The sequence below is a fragment of the Nematostella vectensis genome, chromosome 8 (assembly GCF_932526225.1).
Source record: "Nematostella vectensis chromosome 8, jaNemVect1.1, whole genome shotgun sequence".
NCBI classification, from domain to species: Eukaryota; Metazoa; Cnidaria; class Anthozoa; order Actiniaria; family Edwardsiidae; genus Nematostella; species Nematostella vectensis.
Genome location: NC_064041.1, coordinates 4,546,336 through 4,563,287, shown reverse-complemented (window position 1 = coordinate 4,563,287; position 16,952 = coordinate 4,546,336). Strand labels below are relative to the sequence as shown.

General features: G+C 39.9%; 1 protein-coding gene across 1 annotated transcript in view; it reads left to right on the top strand.

The window, feature by feature from the left end:
- Positions 1 to 243: 243 nt before the first annotated feature.
- Positions 244 to 16,952, top strand: part of LOC116614593 (adhesion G-protein coupled receptor V1) — a 31,417-nt gene continuing 14,708 nt past the window's right edge. Inside the window, exons 1-12 of the mRNA XM_048731548.1 lie at positions 244 to 526; positions 3,529 to 3,637; positions 4,659 to 4,933; positions 5,020 to 5,125; positions 10,312 to 10,544; positions 12,422 to 12,533; positions 13,641 to 13,873; positions 14,348 to 14,459; positions 14,652 to 14,890; positions 15,078 to 15,192; positions 15,525 to 15,763; positions 16,530 to 16,632. Of these exons, the coding sequence (XP_048587505.1) occupies positions 244 to 526; positions 3,529 to 3,637; positions 4,659 to 4,933; positions 5,020 to 5,125; positions 10,312 to 10,544; positions 12,422 to 12,533; positions 13,641 to 13,873; positions 14,348 to 14,459; positions 14,652 to 14,890; positions 15,078 to 15,192; positions 15,525 to 15,763; positions 16,530 to 16,632 (2,159 nt within the window). The remainder of the gene's footprint in view (positions 527 to 3,528; positions 3,638 to 4,658; positions 4,934 to 5,019; positions 5,126 to 10,311; positions 10,545 to 12,421; positions 12,534 to 13,640; positions 13,874 to 14,347; positions 14,460 to 14,651; positions 14,891 to 15,077; positions 15,193 to 15,524; positions 15,764 to 16,529; positions 16,633 to 16,952) is intronic.

The window sequence follows — 16,952 nt, the reverse complement described above, 5'->3', positions numbered from 1 at the left end:
AAAAAAAGATACTTCTTATTCCCCCCCCCCCAGGAAAACCCTGGGTAAGGGCCTGTAAAGTCACATGAAAATCACCCTAGCCGTAGATCTCTCTAGACTACCCCCCCCCCCCTTCCTCTTCCCACTTAAGGTTATAACACTACTCTATCCCTAGATTCATACTTCTACCCAAGATTACCTAGAAAATTTGATCAATCCAATTAACCCTAATCAACTGTTAAATGGTAACTAGATATGTCGAAAATGCCGATGTCCCAAACTCTAACAAATAGATTGATATTATTGTTTTTCAGATGCTCCACTCTTGCTGAAACCGCTACGGAAGGGGTAGACTTCACCCCTCTAAAAGATCATATACTCATATTTGGTCCTAGCGTTAATTCCTTAAAATGCGAGATCCCGATCATTAACGACGATCTGGTGGAATTCCCCGAAACGTTCGTCTTGGTCCTTACTACAGATGATAGCGCTATTGTTGAGTTCTATCAGCATGAGCAAACATGTACCATCAACGACAATGATAAAGGTGAGTGTTTTTTTCTTCAAGGTCGTGTTTGGGGAGTGTTAAAAAAATAAATTACTTTCTATAGTATGTGAACTATGATTTCTATTAAGCTTATTGACATAACACTATTTCCAGAGACCATTTCAAAGAACTTTATGTCACATGGTTTTCACAAGGTGGGATATCGTTTGTTGGAATGCTAGGAAAATTGACCTTCCATTTCAATGAGAATGCTCCAGAAATAATGGAGCTATCGTGGAATAACAATAACCTGTTTCTCCGCGTTGCAAAACCGGACGAGTAGCCTTCATTCTCCCAACTCACTCTTTTCGCCACCTAATTGAAGATATTTTGTTTGGCGAATTGACTTGCAATCTGGTAGCGTGAATCAAAACTCATTTAAATGTTGGCAAATAAGAAGGAAATTCAAAGATTGACTAAATAAAGCGAGAAGCCTCTTTAACAACCGCTTCTAATAGTTCCCTACCTGTACTTCTCTGTCCCTACCTCTACTTGTCTGTCCCAACCTGTATTTGTCTCTTCCTGTACTTGTCTGTCTCTACCTGTACTTGTCTGTCTCTACCGGTCCTTGTCTGTCTCTACCAGTGTACTTGTCTGTCTCTACCTGTACTTGTCTGTCTCTACCTCTACTTGTCTGTCCATACCTGTACTTGTCTGCCCCTACCTGTAATTGTCTGTCTACCTGTACTTGTCTGTCTCTACCTGCACTTGTCTGTCTCTACCTGTACTTGTCTGTCTCTGCCTGTACTTGTCTGTCTCTACCTGTACTTGTCTGTCTCTACCTGTACTTGCCTGTTCCTACCTGTACTTGTCTGTCTCTACCTGTACTTGTCTGTCTCTACCTGTACTTGTCTGTCTCTACCTGTACTTGTCTGTCTCTACCTATACTTGTCTGTATCTGCCTGTACTTGTCTTCTCTACCTGTACTTGTCTGCCCCTACCTGTAATTGTCGTCTGTCTCTACCTGTACTTGTCTGTCTCTACCTGTACTTGTCTGTCCCTACCTGTACTTGTCTGTCTCTACATGTACTTGTCTGTCCATACCTGTACTTATCTGTCTCTCTACCTGTACTTGTCTGTCTCTACCTGTACTTGTCTGTCCATACCTGTACTTGTCTGTCTCTACCTGCACTTGTCTGTCCCTAACTGTACTTGTCTGTCTCTACCTGTACTTGTCTGTCTCTACCTGTACTTGTCTGTCTCTACCTGCACTTGTCTGTCCCTAACTGTACTTGTCTGTCTCTACCTGTACTTCTCTGTCTCTCTACCTGTACTTGTCTGTCCCTACCTGTACTTGTCTGTCCCTACCTGTACTTGTCTGTCCCTAACTGTACTTGTCTGTCTCTACCTGTACTTGTCTGTCTGTACCTGTACTTGTCTGTCTCTACCTGTACTTGTCTGTCTGTACCTGTACTTGTCTGTCTCTACCTGTACTTGTCTGTCTGTACCTGTACTTGTCTGTCTCTACCTGCACTTGTCTGTCCCTACCTGTACTTGTCTGTCCCTAACTGTACTTGTCTGTCCATACAGGTACTTGTCTGTCTCTCTACCTGTACTTGTCTGTCTCTACCTGTACTTGTCTGTCCCTACCTGTACTTGTCTGTCTCTACCTGAACTTGTCTGTCCCTACCTGCACTTGTCTGTCTCTACCTGTACTTGTCTGTCTCTACCTGCACTTGTCTGTCCCTAACTGTACTTGTCTGTCTCTATCTGTACTTGTCTGTCCCTACCTGTACTTGTCTGTCTTTACCTGTACTTGTCTGTCTCTATCTGTACTTGTCTGTCCCTACCTGTACTTGTCTGTCTCTACCTGTACTTGTCTGTCTCTACCTCTACTTGTCTGTCCATACCTGTACTTGTCTGCCCCTACCTGTAATTGTCTGTCTACCTGTACTTGTCTGTCTCTACCTGTACTTGTCTGTCCCCACCTGTACTTGTCTGTCTCTACCTGTACTTGTCTGTCTCTACCTGCACTTGTCTGTCTCTACCTGCACTTGTCTGTCTCTACCTGTACTTGTCTGTCTCTACCTGTACTTGTCTGTCTCTACCTGTACTTGTCTGTCTCTACCTGTACTTGTCTGTCTCTACCTGTACTTGTCTGTCTCTACCTGTACTTGTCTGTCTCTATCTGTACTTGTCTGTCTCTACCTGCACTTGTCTGTCTCTACCTGTACTTGTCTGTCCCTAACTGTACTTGTCTGTCCCTAACTGTACTTGTCTGTCCCTACCTGTACTTGTCTGTCTCTACCCTGTACTTGTCTGTCTCTACCTGTACTTGTCTGTCTCTACCTGTACTTGTCTGTCCCTAACTGTACTTGTCTGTCTCTACCTATACTTGTCTGTCTCTACCTGTACTTGTCTGTCTCTACCTGTACTTGTCTGTCTCTACCTATACTTGTCTGTCTCTTCCTGTACTTGTCTGTCTCTACCTGTACTTGTCTGTCTCTAACTGTACTTGTCTGTCCCTACCAGTACTTGTCTGTCTCTACCTGTACTTGTCTGTCTCTACCTGTACTTCTCTGTCTCTCTACCTGTACTTGTCTGTCCCTACCTGTACTTGTCTGTCCCTACCTGTACTTGTCTGTCTCTACCTGTACTTGTCTGTCTCTACCTGTACTTGTCTGTCTCTACCTGTACTTGTCTGTCCCTACCTGTATTTGTCTCTTCATGTACTTTTTTGCCCCTCACTGTACTTGTCTGTTTACGAAATCTCGAGAACCCTTCCATGCACATTCCCGACGAAATTCCATTTACTTTACTGAAAATAAGAAAGCATTTTCTTGCTATCAACCGCCGCGCGCAGTTGATAGTTTGTCCTTTGAAAATGTACACGTGATTGGTATTGACCAATGATGTGCGCACATCACTGGGGAAAAAAAATCATCAATGGGATATATGACGATAGGTTGTATAATCAATATTCATGGCCTCCTTATTTAAGACTTAAACCTTTTAATTGGATGAAATTATGAGTTAAAGTATTGTCTAAATTTTATGCTCAGTGACTGTGCAATTCTCAAGCAACAGCTACTCGGTCACAGAGAAGGATAGCAAGATAATTCTAGGATTTGAAATGATTGGAAAGGTCACTACCATGGACCTATTCATAACGTAAGTACAATAACACAGTCTGATAATCAGCCAGGCAGACAGACAATCAGATAATCAGGGAATCAGAGAGGCAATCAGACAATCAGGGAATCAGACAGACAGGCAATCAGATAGACAATCAGACAGACAGACAATTAGACAGACGGACAATCAGACAATTAGACAGTCAGGCAATCAGACAGACAATTAGACAGACAGAAAATCAGGGAATCGGACAGACAATTTAACAATCAGGGAATCAGACAGACAGATAATAGCCAGACAAACAATCAGACAGACAAACATTCAGACAAACAGCCAATCAGACAGACAGCCAATCAGACAGACAGGCAATCAGACAGACAAACATTCAGACAGACAGCCAATCAGACAGACAGGCAATCAGACAGACAGACAATCAGACAGACAAACATTAAGACAGACAGCCAATCAGACAGACAGGCAATCAGACAGACAGGCAATCAGACAGACAGGTAATCAGACAGACAGACAATCATACAGACAGACAATCAGACAGACAGGTAATTAGACAGACAGGCAATCAGACAGAAAGGTAATCATACAGACAGACAATCAGACAGACAGGTAATTAGACAGACAGGCAATCAGACAGAAAGGTAATCATACAGACAGACAATCATACAGACAGACAATCAGACAGAAAGGCAATTAGACAGTCAGACAATCAGACAGACAGGTAATCAGACAGACAGACAATCATACAGACAGAAAATCAAACAGACAATCAGACAGACAGGCAATCAGACAGACAATCAGACAGAAAATAGGACAGACTATCAGACAGATTGACAATCAGACAGACAGACAATCAGACAGACAGGCAAACAGACAGACAGGCAATCAGAAAGACAGGCAATCAGAAAGACAGACAATCAGACAGACAGACAATCAGACAGACAGGCAATCAGACAGACAGGCAATCAGGGAATCAGACAGACAGACAATCCACGCCGGGCGGGTGGTACGATATAGATTGCTTTATCTGTACTTTGGTCTTCAGCTTGCATGATACACCAGGCACGGCTAAAAAAAAAAACTCTCAAGGGTTTGGAGATTACGATTTGGGATCTATATACACCGGCCCCGAAAAGGTCACATTGCCTAAGGGCAAGAACTACACAACCTATACAGTATCTGTGGACAATGATCGCATTCCTGAGAGCAGCGAGACATATGCTATTGGAATGGAGAAAGATACTGATATTAAAAATGGAGCCTTGATAACATTTGGCACCCCAAGTACGACCACCATCACGATAATAGACGACGACAAAGGTTAGTATTGCCAGGGCAAACTATGCCTGACTAAAATGTTATATTACTTCAATGTAACAATCGAAATCTCTCAATCAAATCAACAGCCACAATTACGTTCGAAAAATCTGCAGACAAAGTTAATGAACAGGACGGCACGTTGGACATCAAACTAAAAAAGACAACAGAGACGGAGCTAGCTATCACCATCAAGTAAGTAGAAAGGCCGGCTTAGAAAAAGCTTGACCCCACCACCAAGTTACCTAAAAAAGAGCGGCTTAAAAAAAGTTGTACATCAACACCATGCAAGTACAAAGTGTGGCTAAGATAATGTGGGACCTCACTATCAATAAAGTAAACTAGAACCTGCGTGCAGGGTTGACTGGGATACCTGTGGATTGCATGTGCATTTGCAATCTGTTTGAGCCGCCTTTTTACAATTAAAAAACAAGTTTAGTTATGATAAAAGCAAATATAAAAATGTGTAAATGCCATATTACACTGATTGGGTTAAGAAAGGTAAGAAACACTATTTGATAGGAGTATGGCTGTTACAACTAGAGTGAGTAATCTTTTTAAACAATATGATCATGACACCATATTAGCAAAAAAACAACAATCTGCCGCACAAAATAGTATATATCTCTTACAGGTTTTATGCTTTTCAAATGAAACTTTTTATAATTATCTTAGAATAAAAATGAATAAAAAAGGCCTGCGTTATTTTTTCTTTAGCAACAAAGGACTTAGTCTGCTTGCAGGCAGTACTCGGTGTTATCATCGCGAAAAACCCGCTCAGTTCGGCTTATAATACAAGATGGCGCCCGATCACCGAACGGAGAGGGTTTTCCGCAATAATCACACCGATTACCGTCTGCAAGAAGACTACAAAGGACTGTGAAGGACAAAATGTTTATACTAAGAGTTGATCCAAACCTCTGGGTTAGAGTAGACAAAGTCAATAGGCATTGAGATATACTTCTAGTTCATTCCTAAGCGCATCCTAAGGTACCAAGGGCGTCGCAGAGATCGGGCACACATTTATTTAAAATCCGAAATTCGACCGTCGAAGCAGTCAAAATCCGAAATCCGCGCCAGAATTGTGAAGAGATCCGTGATCTGCCGTACTTCCAAAATCCGCCAATCCGCTGGAATAATAATCAAAATCAGTAATCCGTGAGCATTTCGGGGCCGAATCCGCGAACCTATTCACACCACCCCCCCCCCCCCTGCCCGAGTAGACAAAGTCAATAGGCATTGAGATTACTTCTAGTTCATTCCTAAGCGCCCAGAGCATTTAAACTTTGGCTTTGAGCAGTCTATATGTATCTGGTTACAGTACAGTAGTTGCGAGAATCGAGTCTGCCGCGTCTCTTGTGGAATCGCAAATCCTTTCACGACGGAATACGGGGTTAAAATTCCAAATTGAGCATTATAGATAGCAAAGCCTTGATTCCATTTGCAGTAAAAAAATAGCCAGTCTTGCTTTTTTGACTGCACAAGTACAAGCGATTCTCAGGTGAGATTTTAACATTCATGATGGCGGCAATCAAAGCTTGTGAGATTAGGAAGTGCGCAAATACTCTTGGGTATGATGTTGCGCAGCTCGGGACGAAAAAAAACAGGTGCATTTTATAACTGGGCTACCACAGGTATCCCAGTTAAAAAAGGGTGACTTAGACAATGTGGGACCTTATCACCAATTAAGTAAATAAGGGGGTGGCTTAGACAATATCGGACCTCACTACCAAGTAACTAAAAAGGTCAACTAAGGCGAAGAGAGGTTTTTTTTCCTCTTTTGTCTTATAGGAGTTGGAAGCTAATTTCTAAATCGTTTTTGAAAATAGGCATTTGACCACTTCAAAAGTTGATGATGCTATAAAAAGTGAGCGCTTTTCTCTTTGGTGTCTTTTTTTTTAGCGGAGCAAGCGCGGCCGCAGGCCGCGCGCGGAGCTCCATAGGTATAGAAATATGGTAAGCTATGCGACTTGGTTTTGTGGTAATAGCGCGGTTACCCTGTGGTGTCACAAATCAGTAATCCAGCCGCGCAACTCTCAGGCCCCTCTTGGTCCTACGCTTTTATGTGTTTTTAGTTCAAAGTTCGTATGTTCACAGAAAAAAAGGCAGTATTAAATGAGAAAATATACGGATTCAAATGGAATAAAGTCATTTAGGAAACGTTTTGTCTGAAGTACGAGTCGATAGTAAAATCTACCCTAGTATTCGTGAATCCCGCCCGTCGCAACAGCTAAGAAGAGGACTATAGAGGAGGACTATGGAGGATCTACACTACCATTGTATATTCATTCACGTCTAAATTTATGTAAGGAGATCCTGAGAAGAAAGGGCCTTGATGTTTGTTTTCAGCTATAAAAATCATTCGCTTGTGTCGACGAGTTTCTTGCTAGCAGAAATTCGACAACTTCACAGTTTACAACAAAAGCGAACAACACAACAACAACAGAAAGCAAAAAAAACTGCCAAGGTGAGTTTTAGACGACGATTTGTATTGAGAATATGAAAGTTATTTTTCTTTTATTGTTGTGCTTTTATAATGCTCGTTTGTTCGTTTTTTTTTCCATAACCAATCGCTCAGACTAAAACACCGTACCAGCTTTAGTTTGACGTCAAGATTCCATATCAAAGTCATATATCCTTGTTTTGATGTAAATACGTAAATACTTACAAGTTCTATAAATTCAGGCGTATATTCCTCACGGTAAGTAAGAATTTAACGACAGAAATACGTAGTAGTCTAGTTACTGTATCAATGCCACTTAGCTTGTTGGATTTATACATTTGTTTCTTAGAGTTTGCTTTGAGAATTCGTGGTCTAATCAAACATGTTGAGCATAACACATCCTTTGATATTCTTCGTTCTCTATACTTTATTGACTGCGTTGAGATATTTAATGAAGGCTGAAAAATATCATCCTGTCATATATTGCTAAAGAAGACCTTTCTTGTCTTTATATTCTGTGTATTTAGTCTTTTCAAAGATACAGCAACATTTTTTTCAACATTATCATAACTTAACTTTAACTTTACAATTACAAAAGAAATTTCTCTTCGAAAATAAAAAAAAACAAAATGCAACCCTTAGTAAATTAGTAAGGTTATAAATGGCATGATGAAAATATTGTTTTGAAAGAAAAAATAATAATTAATTGTTTTTACTTTTATCTAGGTAAAACCAACCAAGGACTACCTGAGGGCCATGATTGATTCTGAAGGCTGGAAGGCGTAATAATAGGCAAACATTAAGATAATATAGTAGGGGATTTCTTACTTTTATACAACAGTATAAGTGTAATAGGTTTTTTATATCAATATACTTGCTCTCAATGATAAATCTGTAAAGAAAACGTTTATCTATCAACCTAAAGATAATGAGGAAAGGGGAAATGTTAGGAGAGTGTTGTTGCATTATTGTTATTTTTTTATCAAAGATATATTCCCATTTCTTCTTTTTTTCTCTCCGCTGACTATTTTTGTATGCAATTGATATTATTTGCTGTTTCCCCTCTGCACCCTAAATAAATTAAAATATGTTAGGTTTGAAATAAGACATTTTCTTTTAGCACTACTTTCAGTAATATCCAGGATTTTTTTAGAATTTGCTTCCCAAGTAAATTTGTTCTTCTCCATTGCATTTAATTTTGGAGTAGCATTAGCATGTGTGGATCCAGGGTTTCTATAAAACAGCAGGCCACATGTTAAAGGGTGGGTGCACCAATATGTAATGCATGACTGTAATATCCTTGGTAATGTAGCTTTGATACAAGTTCTATACTTCTATAAAGGGAAGAGGTTTTTATTAGATCAAAGTACTTAAATTATATAAAGATAACAACAAACTTGTGCTTTTTCAATAATAAATTTGTAAAGAAAACAGTTTTATATTAATCCTAAACGTAATAGGGAAGGGAAAAATACTAGGAAAGTGCTCAGTCAAGTTATTATTGCATTATTGTTATAAATGTTTTAGAATAGAGTAACATTTTAACTAGAGTCTCATTTCTCCGCTCCCGATTGACTTTTTGTTTATTTGTATATTTATTCCTCTCTGCCCCCAACATAGATCGCAATGAACATGGTTTGGTTTGAAATTAGAAACTTTCAGTAATTTAGGATTTGCCTCCATTGCATTTATTTTTGAGTAGGCTGTATGGGTGGATCCAAAGTTTCTAAAAAAAAGGCCAAAGGGTGGGTGCACCAATATGTAATGCATGTCAGGAGGTATATTTGTGGAGTTTAATTTCAACACATTCTTCTGAATAATCAGTTGCAGTGCGTGAAAACTACAGTATGGCATCTAATTCTTTGGAATACTGTTACATCCTTGATATATTCTTCACAAAGTCAAAGCTTTTTAGAATGCTATTTTGATAAAAAAATATATATATATAGATAGTGGAGTTAAATAAGAGGGAAAATAAGAATTGACCATTAGACTCCTGAAAATCATTCTCGTCAACTAAGACACCTAAACTTTGACAGCCTTTTTCACACCAAGGTTTAATATTTGTTAACTTTCATACGGCATATTTAATATTATTAAATGAGTGCTTGCTTGATACATTTGGAGGGGCCAATGCAACAGACCCATACCGAGGATTTTTCTTGGGGGGGGGGGGAGAAATAAAAAAAAGTGGACCTTATATTTCCGGTAGGGGGGGGGTTCTCTGACAAATATCCGACCGCGCCTTTGCAGTTTCTCTAGGGGAGGTTTAATGTCCGATCTGGCTACATACCAGAGTGAGTTTTGTCTACAAATAATAGCACGTCTATTGAGAAACGAAAGTGTTCCTTTTGCCGTTGTGTGTGTGTGTGTGGGGGGACTCCTCCTAGGTACGGGCCTGTACAATTCTTAATGACATGGCAGTAAAAAATGACTTTTTTAATCTACTTAAAAAAAACATTTTAAAGACACCTAGATCCCCCTAAATTACCCCTATCAGTCAACACAAAAAGGTATCTAACGCTGGCTCCGTCTTTAGGCAGTGCCTAAATCTATATATTATAAGTAAACGATGCAAGAATTACCAGTAGTGTAACATGTAACGTTATATTTTTGTGATTGTGGAAGGAAGTGAGAGGGGAAGATCCTGCTGGAGAGGGGGCCTAGAATAGACGAGGGTTTTCATAGAGCTGTCACGATACGTCCCTTTCTCGATACGCCTCAATGCTTAAGCATTTTCTCGAGATGGGTAATTATCAGTTGAAATATTTAATTTCGCTCCCAAAGTAGACATTTCGTACAAAGTAGTATGGTTTCAGCTTAGTACCTTCAAACTGCCACAATAGGGTGCTCAATATAATAGCCGCGTTTTTGTCGCTTTCTGTGACCTGTGTAGATCAAAATGTCTTATGTACTTTAACACCCCGTATGTTACCAGGGTAACGTGCATTGATGGTACCGCAAAAAAGGGCGTTGACTACACAGACAAAACATGGACTCAAAATTGGGGCAATGCCAAGGATGAAGAAATGACAATCACATTATCTGTCACGAACAATGACAAAGTGGACGGCGAAAGAACGTTGAAACTAAAGCTTTCCACGGAGACCCCTGACAAAGTAAATTTTGGAACTGAAGAAATGGAAATCACGATTATCAACGAAGACAAAGGTAATTTGTTTTTCCCGTGCAATTCTGACAATTTTAAGTCGAGATATGGGTTGGTTCATTATTCGCTTACTATTCCTAATAGAATAAAAAATCAAAAATGTCTCCCTAGTATTCATTTGTTGGTTTGTGAATGCGGTGCGGGACCCTGTTAAAAGCGACATCGTTGGGACCTTTGTGTTCTTCAACATAGGTGTCTGAAGCGAGCTCTCATTATAAATGAATTGGGTTGTGGAGTTATGGAAGAGTAGGAAGGGATAAGAATATATAAGAACAAGTGATGAGATGATGCGAAAGGGATTAGAGATGTCAAGATATAGATTAGTAGGGATTGTAAGAAATAGGTAAATAGATTTAAGATTCAAAAGTTTCGTTAGACTCCAAAGATGGTAGACGATCTCAAATTACAATGGTAAGATATGAATGATTAGGGATGGTAAGATATAGATGAGTAGGGATGGTAAGATATAGATGAGTAGGGATGGTAAGATATAGATAAGTAGGGATGGTAAGATATAGATAAGTAGGGATGTTGAGATATAGATGAGTAGGGATGGTAAGATATAGATGAGTAGGGATGGTAAGATATAGATGAAAAGGGATGGTAAGATATAGATGAGTAGGGATGGTAAGATATAGATGAGTAGGGATGGTAAGATATAGAACAGTAGTGATGGTAAGATATAGATGAGTAGGGATGGTAAGATATAGATGAGTAGGGATGGTAAGATATAGATGAGTAGGGATGGTAAGATATAGGTGAGTAGGGATGGTAAGATATAGATGAGTAGGGATGGTAAGATATAGATGAGTAGGGATGGTAAGATATAGGTGAGTAGGGATGGTAAGATAGATGAGTAGGGATGGTAAGATATAGATGAGTAGACATGGTAAGATATAGATAAGTAGGGATGGTAAGATATAGATGAGTAGGGATGGTAAGATAGATGAGTAGGGATGGTAAGATATAGATAAGTAGGGATGGTAAGATATAGATGAGTAGGGATGGTAAGATATAGATGAGTAGGGATGGTAATATATAGATGAGTAGGGATGGTAAGATATAGATGAGTAGGGATGGTAAGATATAGATAAGTAGGGTCAGGGGCGGCGGAGTGGTCCCATAAGTGGGGGGGGGGGGAAAGTTGAAAGTTTAGGGGGATGGGTGAGTAGTGGTTTCAGGGGGAGGGGTGGGTGGTGGTTCTAAATTTTATTTTTAAGAACGCGGGGATTTTAAACTGTTTAAAAATTTTGTTGTCTGTTGTAATATACCGCTTGAAACCTGTTGGTTTCAAAAAACGTTCATATATATCTAAAGAAACATCCGCTCAGAAAAGTGGGGAGCTGGCGCCCCCCCTGCCCCTCCCTTTCCGCCGCCCCTCAGGATTGAGTATGGATTAGGTAAGATCTAATATATGGATGGAATGCTGAATATGGATGGGTAATGATGAGTATGGATGGGTAATGATGGTAAGATATGGATAAGTATGGATATTAAGATATGGATAGGTAAGATATGGATGAGTAATGATGGTAAGATACGGACACGGTGATCTAACGGATGGTAACCGCTTGGATCGTTGAAAACAGTCTAAAATTATATTCGTTTTTGTATTTATATTTTAGTAACGATTGCATTCAAATCAGATAGCTGGACTGTTAATGAAGATGTAGGTACAGCTTCAACTAGATATAGATGGGTATGGATGGTAAGATAGATGAGTAGGGATGGTAAGATATAGATGAGTAGGAATGTTAACATTTGGATGGGTAGGGATGGTATAAGATATGGATAAGAGATCGATGTTTGGATGGTAACCGCTTGAAGATTGAAGATAGTTTATAAAGTCTAAAATTGAGATGTATTCCTTTTTTTTCAGTAACGATTGCATTCAAATCAGATGCCGTGACTGTTAATGAAGATGTAGGAACAGCTACAACTATAGAACTCGAAAGAACAGGCGTGACTCCTCTTGTGGATGTGCCAGTAAAGTAAGTCTTCAGCGCTCCCTGCACTTTTGTCTTCATTATATATAAGGATATAGGAACAACTGCGACCCACAAATTTGCCCTATAATTTGGGTAGTACAGATGATACACAAAATGTGAGGGGCTTTGTTTACTGGAATTTTGAAAAATTTCATTTCCAGTGAGTTGTCCTCATTAAACGGATAAAACGAAGAGGAGGTTGAAGAAACTGATGAAGCTCCCATTTTGCAATTTTTACTCAGCTCACTCACATTCTTGCCTCCTCCCTGAGAACGGAGGAGCTGTACTGAGAGCCCTTCAAAACTTCAAAACCCAGAAACTATCCTGTTTTCACAGATGTGTAAAACCATTTCAACCTTGTGTTTCCTTGATCCCAGCACGCCTTCACCGATCACAGTTTTTTTTTCATTTATCTGTAGTTTTTACATTCTGCTTTCATAGACGAGATTTTCTAGGCACGGTGGAAAAACATAAGAAATAAAAAGTGATAACAAGGTGGCGATTTTGATGTTTTTTTTTGCTGTTGACATTTGATTGCCAGTCTTTTATACTTTTCAACTTAAAAAAATAAGCGTAAAAAGGGCAAACTTTACACTCTGTCAATTCCCATCCTTTCTATTTTATATCTCCCTTACAACACTGCTTACACAAAAACTCATATAAAATTCGACTAATTTTGCAGAGAAATACTGTTATTTTCAGAGAAATACTTCCGTTTATTTGCTTAAGGCCTCTCGCAGGTAATGGTTTAAAAAGTTCGTTCAAATTGAAACCCGTTTAGTAGCCCCTTCCAAGCGTACGATCGATCTGATCTTTGGCGAACATTTATTACCATGCTTCTAGTTTGTAAATCCTGAAATAAAAATTAGATATTAATAATCGGAGAGGCATGTGCAAATGAAATCGCAGTTTTGGGAGTTTAGTACAAAATCTAAGTCCGCCAAAAGTTATTCGCCAAAGACCAGATCGAGCGTACGCTTGGAAGGGGATACAAAGCGGGCTTCAATTTGAACGATTTAAAAAAAAATACCCGCAAGAGGCACTATTTAAAGTTTGCAGCAGGTTGCATATGAGCTTCCACAATTACATTACATTTTGTGTTTTCTTCAGAGTCACTACATCTGATGCTGCCGCCAAAGGAGGGCAGGACTTCGTTGCTATGAGCGACCAAGTTATTACCTTCACACCTAGCGATACAGTCAAGACAGTACCTGTCGTTATTATCAATGATAACATACAAGAGGCCGACCAAAAGTTTGGTCTCGTATTGACGTCAGACGATAGCTCAGTTACTGTTGGTTCTACGTCTCAATGCGCCGTAACCATAAAAAGCGACGATGTTTGTGAGTCAGGCGATTTGAGAAATATTTAGTGAATCCCTGTTATTGATTGCACAATTTGGTGCTCACAAAACCTAAATATCATAAGGAGAATTTGGTACGTTATAGGGTTTGGTGTGGGTGTGTGAGTACTCAACATGAGACAAAGGGGTTTGGCGATAATACTCGACATGAAAGAAGGAGGATGGGAGCCTGGGTGGGCTAGTCAGCCCCGCTGAGCACCAAAAGGGGGTCATGATGGGGTACATACGGGAAACGTGAAGGCCACACAGGGGGGAAATGTGAGGCAAGTAAGGGAAATGAAGGGTACCTTGGAACATTTAGGTTAGACAGGGGAACATGAGGGGTACATAGGGGAAACGTGAAGGCCACATAGGGGGGAAATGTGAGGCACATAAGAGAATAGGAGACCTCCTCCTTTCATTTCAGAAATCGTTATAAAACAATTTGCATTTATAATTTTTCCTTCTATTGCAGCAATATTTTCCCTGTTGGCATCGTCCTATGCTATTGCTGAAGGCGATGGACCAGTCAAAGTGGTGATTAATAGAGAGCAGAAGTCAGAGGGCGTTGATAATGTTGTAGTCAAGTAAGTATGCTGTAGAAGGCTAAGAAAATGTCTAAAAAAATTAACAACTTAATGTGTAACAGCTGAACGCGATATAATTAAGTTGCTAAAACAACTTAAAAGTTCTAAACGTAGTCCGCCGTCTTGGAACCGGCCAACGTGCGCTAGTTCCATTCCCACCAATGAACCTAATAATCTATATATTTTTTTCAGACTTACAACATCCGATGGTACCGCCTTAACAGGGGCTGGTCAAGACTTTGGTGGTGGAACTTTTAATGTACGATTTGATTCCAATGATATATCTAAGGAGATTCCCATTGCTCTGTTTGATGATGATATAGTAGAGCTGAACGAAACGTTTACTGTAACAATCACACCGATAAACGCTGCCACGGCAAAAATTGGCAACATATCAGACGCCACCATCACTATTCTCAACGATGATAAAGGTACTATAAAAGTTAAGCCACTGCCTTAAAGCGGGACCAGTATTTTATCAGTATCAGCTTGTGTAGAACTAGAGGTATACTCTCTGCTTTGTTGTATGGAATATGATACTAAAATGACTCCTATACATTGATTTTATACATTAAGATTATGCATTAATTCCATACATTGATCTTATTGCTATTGCAGAGATATTTGAGTTTTCGGCATCAACTTTCTCAGCCAAGGAAGACACTAAACAGGCCGTTGTGACGATTACCAAGGCGGGCAAAGCTACGCTTGCATCACATACTATGACTGTTCTGTAAGTGATTCCTTAAAGGGCCTCAGACAGCCGCAACTTTGTCTAAAATCTTATCATTTATTCACTGTATATGGTGTCATTTGAGGGTGGTGTCCCCAAATACTAGTTCTGCGAAATTTAATTATTCAATGCAGAATAATGAATGGACGAATTCAAACGCAAAAAAAAAAAAATCAACGAATCAAATATTTACTGTAGCTACGGCCACAATTTTAAAATAAAGCTTATAATCTACAGTCCAATATGCTTCGTCTATTGTGTGGACGACGTCTACACGCGTGAAAACGTCAACAAGGCTTGAGACATTTGAAGGGATATGTTTGTTATTTCAGTTTTAGCACGTCTGACGCAACAGCCAACTCATCATCCGCACTGGACTACACTTCAATCACCGACTTGCAAGTGACATTTGCTCCAAGCGATACATCCAAGAGCGTCACGATAACTTTGTCAGAAGATAATATCGTAGAAAACGACGAAACTTTCAAAGTTCAACTCAAGGCATTTTCTTGGCTCAGCAAAATCGGAACAACAAACGAGGCTACGGTTACAATAGAGAATGACGACAAAGGTAGACAAACTCTACCCTCCTTCCTTTTTGAGGCCCGTAACCACGGGGGGTGCAGAGGGTGCGAACGCACCCCCCGCATCCCCCCCCTACAACGGGTTCACAATGGACGTGCTATTTGTATACAAAACTATAAACAGATAAAGCATTAGCTAGATCACTCCGTTACGTAGCCAAATCCGACAATAAACGTCCTGTGGAGATACTGCAAAGGCATAAAAAAATCCCTTTTTGTTCTTTTGGGATGGAGATTTTCATCAGAGAACTCATTCCCTCCCTCTTCCCCCCCCCCCCCCCCCCCCCGCAAAATTTAGGTCCACTTTTTCGGTTTCGCAACCCCCCCTCCCACCCCCACCCCCCCTCCCCCCCCGCAGCCAAGAATCCTGGGACGGGCCTGTTTTTGCTAATCTGTCTGTTTGTTTGTCGGTCTCTGTTTTTATTTCTCGTTACTGTTCGCCCTCTTTTTTCTCCCTGTTTTTGTGTCTGACATGTAATCTCGTCATTTTACTTCAAAAAGATTTTAGTAAAAATTTATACAGTATCGGCTACCCTCTAGTAGACGTTTAGTTTAATCTTTAATGACTTTAAGACTAAGTTCAAACGTCGTATTATCTATGAGCCGTATTTAATGCAAATGCATGCAAGTGAAGATGAAACAAACGACTTGGTTCATTGTTCATAATATTCCTGTACAATCTTTTCTGTATGTTTTGTAGCAGGACAATCATATCTGAGTCTATGAAACCTAACATAATATGTTTTTTTCCAGGCAATATAACATTCAATGAGTCTACGTACACAGTTATCGAAGGCGAAAATGTTACCTTAAACTTTGGCTGCAGTGGAAACAACGATATTGACTTGAACTTCAAGTAAGCGTATATTTCTGTTTGCAATACTTTGCAATGTATAGTCCCAGAAAAAAAATCCATACCCCCCTCCCCATGGAGGGCATTGGAAATTCCGGGGGGGCAAACGCCCAGGAATTATTAGAGCGGAGGGGGGAGGGGAATGCCCTTTTTCCAGTTACTGTATTTTTTTTCAGGGGGTTGGAAATTCCAGAGGGGTGGGGTTAAACCTCTGACCCCCTCCTCTGGGGGGGTATGGATATTTTCTGGAACTACACGATTACAATACAATAACAGCACAAGCAGAGAGTTGCAACCTGTGCAACATTTCAAGAACTGGGTCT